Raw genomic sequence first — 6000 nt, forward strand, 5'->3', positions numbered from 1 at the left:
ACATCTGTATACCAAAAAAAAAAAAACATCTTATATTCATTATTTAACAATGGTGCGTCCCCGGGTCTTGGTGCGGGTCGGGTTAACCGACCTGGGCCTCGTCTAGGAAAAAAAAATGTTGTTAAATAATAATCAATTTAAATTATTTTGATAGTCAATTCGTTTGTCCGTTTAAATAAATATCGGAATTTAATTTTTGCTTTGTGTATGTAAATTTATTGGCAAGAGGCAGATTTTTAAATAGAGTTCATATTCACAACAAAGTAATCTTAGTCTATTGGGTTAGAAGAGATCGTGAAAAAAAAATGTTGCTAAATCAAATTTTAAAAAATGAAAAAGTATAGGTAACCAACAATTTTTTTGAATAATGTGTGAACAATATGAATTAATAAAGTTAAAAGAATAAATTTAATTAATAGCATTAAATTAAGGTGTAGTGTATTTTTATTTGATTGGTAGTTGTTCATATTGTTTAAGATAATCATTGTTTACTTAGCATTTCCTTAAAAAATAGTACTCCTTCCAAGCACAGATTCTCAAATCAAGGGATCTTGAAGTTATCCAAAAAGCTACAACTACTGTGAGACAAGACAGTGAAGAACTGAAGACACAGTTACGAGAAGTCGAGAATATCATATGCTTACAAGGCTGGAATTAATCTATAATAACCCTAAAATTATTTATTATCAGAACATAAACAATGAATAAAACACAACCTTTCTTCCCCTATTGTATAACTTAAAAGAATCACAATTATCAAATATATATAATTTCAAATGACTGCTGCATATCAATTTCAAACAAGGACAGAGCCAAAGCACAAAAGATGGACCATTGAAATGAGAAATTTTGTTATAAAAATATTGCACAGTCAACTATATCCAAAACTCGGCTGATTTTTTTTTATATGGAAATTATTGTTGTATTATTTTTTGTTATAGGGAAGTGGTATATTTTAATTTAGTGTAAAATTAATCACAAATTAAATGATCGATTTTGTGTTTAAAAAAATTTTAAAAAATTAAAGTTCACAAATTGGAGGATTAATTTTATATAGGTTCACAAATAAATTTTTTTTAAAAAATTAAAATTTACAAATAAAAAGATTAGATTTGTGTAAGTTTACAAATCAAAAGATTGATTTTGTGTTTAAAAATTAAAAAAAAAAATCAAACTTCTTAAATTGGAATATCAGAATTTGTGATTTTCATATAGAAAAAAATACACCAAGTTATACATATTGTTAAAAAATACTACTATAAATTCAATATCAAAATTAAAAAGCTCCAAAACTCATCACATGCATGCCACAAAGTGCGTTCATATATTTTATTTCAAGACACAACTAGAAAAGGCAAGAACAAGATCATGAATGATACTATAGAAACAATTTACAAATAGACAAGACAATAGAGACAGAACTAACAAAGGGACCATAGAATATGTGAAAAGCAAAGAAATCCGGTAGGAAAGTGCTAAGATCAAGAACAAAATGGCAAAAGGCAAAGGTTGAACGCTATAATTATTTTATGATATATATTTTGGTACAAAACAAAATAATTACATCAATTTTTAATAGAAAATATTAACTATGCTATATTTTTTAACGATATTTTTAATTAAAAATATTTTATTTTAATTATAGCACGTAATATATATAGTTTAGTCAATAGGTTTGCACAACTTCACATCACAAAGAGTGAATCAGGATTTGTATAATAGTTAGAATTTTATATTTTTTAACTTGATATATTTGTTGTTTTAAAAATACATAAAGATAAATTTGTAGTGTTATTTTATTTTCATAATTTATCTTTCGTCAACTACTTTTGCTTTTGGTTTTGGAAGAAATAAGTCCATATTTGCCTCTCAAAATATGCATAAAAATAGCTTATTTTCTACTTCTAGTTTCTTTTAGAGTACAAACAAACAACTCATTAGAAAATAAATTAAGTATTTATTTTTGTAAAAATTCTTTTTATTCTAAAAGTACAAACAAATGAGACCAACACTCTTATAAAAAGAGATGATAATAGAACTTGCCTTCTTTTTTCAAGGTTAAATTACTTATCAATCATGTAAAACAATTAGATAATGTTTGTTTCCAAAAACTGAATCTAGATACTGAAACTAAAATTTCAGTTTTGGACTCCTGGGACACAAAATTTCAGTTTTTCTTCCAGTACCTTCAGAAAAAAGAGATACAAGGGATGAAAATTTCTGGGGACAGAAATTGAAACTTTAACAACATTTTCTTTAATAACTAAGGATATTTTAATAAATATCTTCATTTCATATACATATTTATTTTATATAACATCTGGACAGGCTAGTGTATACACTGAAACCTTTCATTGCTGTAAATCATAGAGGAATAATAACCAATAACAAGAAAAAACTGATCTGCAGATGCTATCCGGCAAACAGCTCGATTGTTTATTATATGCGAAGCATGCAAAAAGATACTAATCCCTGATTGGCAACCTCTGCAGCTCACTGCCTCATCATCCTCGCTACAGCAGTCCTATGCCGTGAATCAGACTGTTGCTGAGATCCCCTTGAATGCTCTTTCAAATCTCTGATTTAACCCATAAAAGAAAAAAAGTCAATGCATGAAAAAATTGAGAGGAGGAAGACAACGCCCAACACACAAACCTGCAACGTGGCACACGGCACCTCGACTCCTTGCAAGCATGAGCATGGAGTTGAAGCAAATACCACATTTTCCTACAACGAACACAACCTCCAGCAGCGCGTGTTTTGCATTGCATCCCATGGCGGAAAAGCTCCTTTATTTTGCGGCAATCTGGATACTGGCAATGTGCAGAACGACATCGGGGTACATGCACAAGTAGATCAAGCATTTTCCGTAGCTGTAAATTCACACACAAATTCATTTACATCAAAAAGCATGTATAGAAAGGTAGTTACTACGGACAAAAGAAGCAAACAATTGACATCAAAATTAAGAACTGTGATATGTTGAAAAGAAGTTACTGTTCACACTTTATCCATCCCAAAAATAAAACAATCACGAGGAACAGTGGAACACTACAATAGAAATCATTAATATGCCATATCATAATAAAAAAATTACATGTTTAGCATTACCTTGTCATCAATAATTACCCAATCACCCCCCCCACGGGCGGCGCGAGCGCTCCCCTCTCCTGTTTTTTTTTTCTTTTATTTTCCGTTTCTTTACCATGTAACGATTGATGAAATTCCTAAAATTCAAATAATTCTCTAACTAACTGAGTGATACATGTCCAATTCAGAGGAACAAAAAATAAAATTAAATATTGTGCAATACCTTCAATTCTCGAAGCTGCCTTGATTCTTTGTTCTCAGCATCACAATCTGCCATTGATGGATGATTTGTCAACTTATGGGGATGATCAATGCCTCCATCCTTTTGATAACAAGCATTACATACATCATACTTGGGGCAAACTTCACAACGCCACCCTTGGCCAGTTTCTATGTCAAGATCGCATATATTACAGGTAGTCACAAATGCAGGAGCCGTCGGATTATGAAATGTTCTAGTATTAAAGAATTCACTCTCGAGAATATCATCTATGTCCTTTGTATCAACTGGAACATCATTGATTTCAATCTGCAAGACAATGCAAGCTATTTTAACAAAAAAAAAAAAAATTAAACCCAAATTCGCTTCCAATCAGTTAGTGCCACACGATAATGTGTACTATTTTTTCACCCTTTTTTCTGTGGATATACAGAAAACCTAGAATTAAAATGCTCAAGGGGAAGTTGTGGCTGAAAACATAATCACTACGTGAGTTCAAATTGGAACTTCATAATCTGTCTGACAACTTAGTACCTCCAAGTAGCAATTACTAATTAGGCAGACATTAAGGTGAGTAACAAGCAAGTACTAATAAAATTATCACATGCTAGAACAAGGGAAATGTTCTAATTAGGTAGAACTCTTTACTTACTGGATAAAGGGTATGACTCTCCCTTTGATCAATAGGATGTCTTTCTCTCTCTTCACGTTTTAATTCCACTTCATAGCACCTGAGAAACCATTTATATTAGATCAAAGTATTGAATATTTTGTAATAAGGATCAGGCAAACATATTATTGACACAACTGCACAAAAATAACAACAACAACAACAACGGGGATGGGGTGTCAAATAAATAATAATCAGATACAATGTTGAGAAACACAAATCTGTTATTGAGACAATATCATATTCCATAGCAGTTGCCCGAGTCTGCATTAAAACTGTTTGTAATACAAGAGAGTTTAAGCATGGCATAAGGCAGCAAGCAAAAAATCTTGTCATCCAGTTATAACTCAAGACCTGAATAAGAAAAAACTGGTAACTTAAATAAATAAATCAAGTATACTAATACTTTCCAGCTATCATCAATAATGAAAGTATTCCCAACTCTGCAACAAGAAAGGTTTATGCCACCAGGTGGGGGTTTGCTACATAGATCAACAGACGCCATTGTAGTCTATCATGGATCATGTCTGTGCTCAACCCATTCATATTTAAATATCTGTGATATTTCTTCCAAAATTTCCGTGGGTTTCCCCTACTAAAAGTATTACCGACTCTAATGGTGGAATTGAAGTGGATGACTAAGTGAAATACGATGAGTGGTGTATCTGTGGGTGACCTTCAATGTCCATAGTCAATTTAGGTGAAAGCAAAAGGAAGAGGCTAGAAAGGAGAATACTACATCAAGGCAGGAATCACACCAGTGGAGACAGAGAGGACTCCAGCTGCAGATAAGCATGGGCTGTTCCTCACATCAAAGCCACTAGATCTTGAGACTGCTATGACAGTTGCCTAGTCACAACAGCATAAATGGGAAATAGAAAAGAATAACGGAGGAAGAGAATCCCAGAATTTGAATTAATATTTGACCAAATGGGGCTGCCCAAAAGGATGCCAGCATGAGAATCTTAATTGACAAAGCAGAAGAAACCTGCTGAAATTATTTGGGATAATAGATGATTTCCACTTATTCAATCCAAGTTGTCAGATGCAGATTTTTTTTTATCCTGCACGGAAAACTTGTACGGTCAAAGCAAGTTCCAGGCAATGGAAAACTCGGCTATCATATTTCAAGTGGACCCGAGAGGTGCTTCAAACTGTTAACAGGACACTCAGAAGTCAGAACTTTACTCTGAAGGCAAGAAGAATTCCTCCCACCCACGCGGGTTCCTTCAAACTGATTGAAGTGATTACAAAATGTAGTTCATAGTTAATAACTAGCTGATTATGCAGGAGAACTCTACAAATGGGAGAATGGAGTGATAGGGCATAGTTGAAATTAGTTAGGCAGAATTCGAAGAGTGCAGCAGAGAGGAAATAAAATATTTCATTTTCCTTTCTCTGTTCTTGCAGCCTTTCCTGTGTTTTTACTTTTTAGTTTTTACCCTACATCTCTATAGTAATACATACACTAAGATAGTATGTTTAACCAATTGCAATCAACAGAATCATATGGCAAAATGGAGATATAAGTGAACAATACTTACCTATCACAAATCTGAAAATTCTTGCACTGGTTGCAAACCCAACGGTTGCCAGACACCATTGGAATAGTACAATTACTGCATGCATGCTGTGGATCATCCATGATAAAATCCTCCTTCATTGGGCAACTGGTCTCACCAAGCTGGAGAAAGATAAACATTGTAGGAAGAAAATCATTATTGCACATATGGATTAGATAAATATTAGAAGCATTAAACCAAGGAACACGCCTAAACGTTCAAAGATATAATTATATCACATAAACCCTAATCCCGAACCCCCAACCCCCTAACCCCCAAATTCCAAACCCCCAAACCCTAATAAATCACGTAATCTCATTCATACCATTTTCGTTTCCGAAATAGAGAAAGTCAGAAAGGTATGCTGGAGATGTTGGATCTTCCGTTTGGTTTTAATCGGATCTTGTTAGAGTGATCATACGATTCATACCGCAACACACGCAAATAATGCCGACGAG

General features: G+C 33.1%; 1 protein-coding gene across 1 annotated transcript; it reads right to left on the reverse strand.

The window, feature by feature from the left end:
• LOC107618596 (histone acetyltransferase HAC1) lies at positions 2234-5584 on the reverse strand (the record flags this gene model as incomplete). Its single annotated transcript, XM_016320705.1, is given in 5 exon segments — positions 2234-2578; positions 2656-2873; positions 3314-3619; positions 3963-4041; positions 5525-5584. Coding segments are annotated over 5 exon segments (748 nt in total), but the record flags the coding sequence as incomplete, so codon positions are not given.

This window comes from Arachis ipaensis, chromosome B09 (assembly GCF_000816755.2).
Source record: "Arachis ipaensis cultivar K30076 chromosome B09, Araip1.1, whole genome shotgun sequence".
NCBI classification, from domain to species: domain Eukaryota; kingdom Viridiplantae; phylum Streptophyta; class Magnoliopsida; order Fabales; family Fabaceae; genus Arachis; species Arachis ipaensis.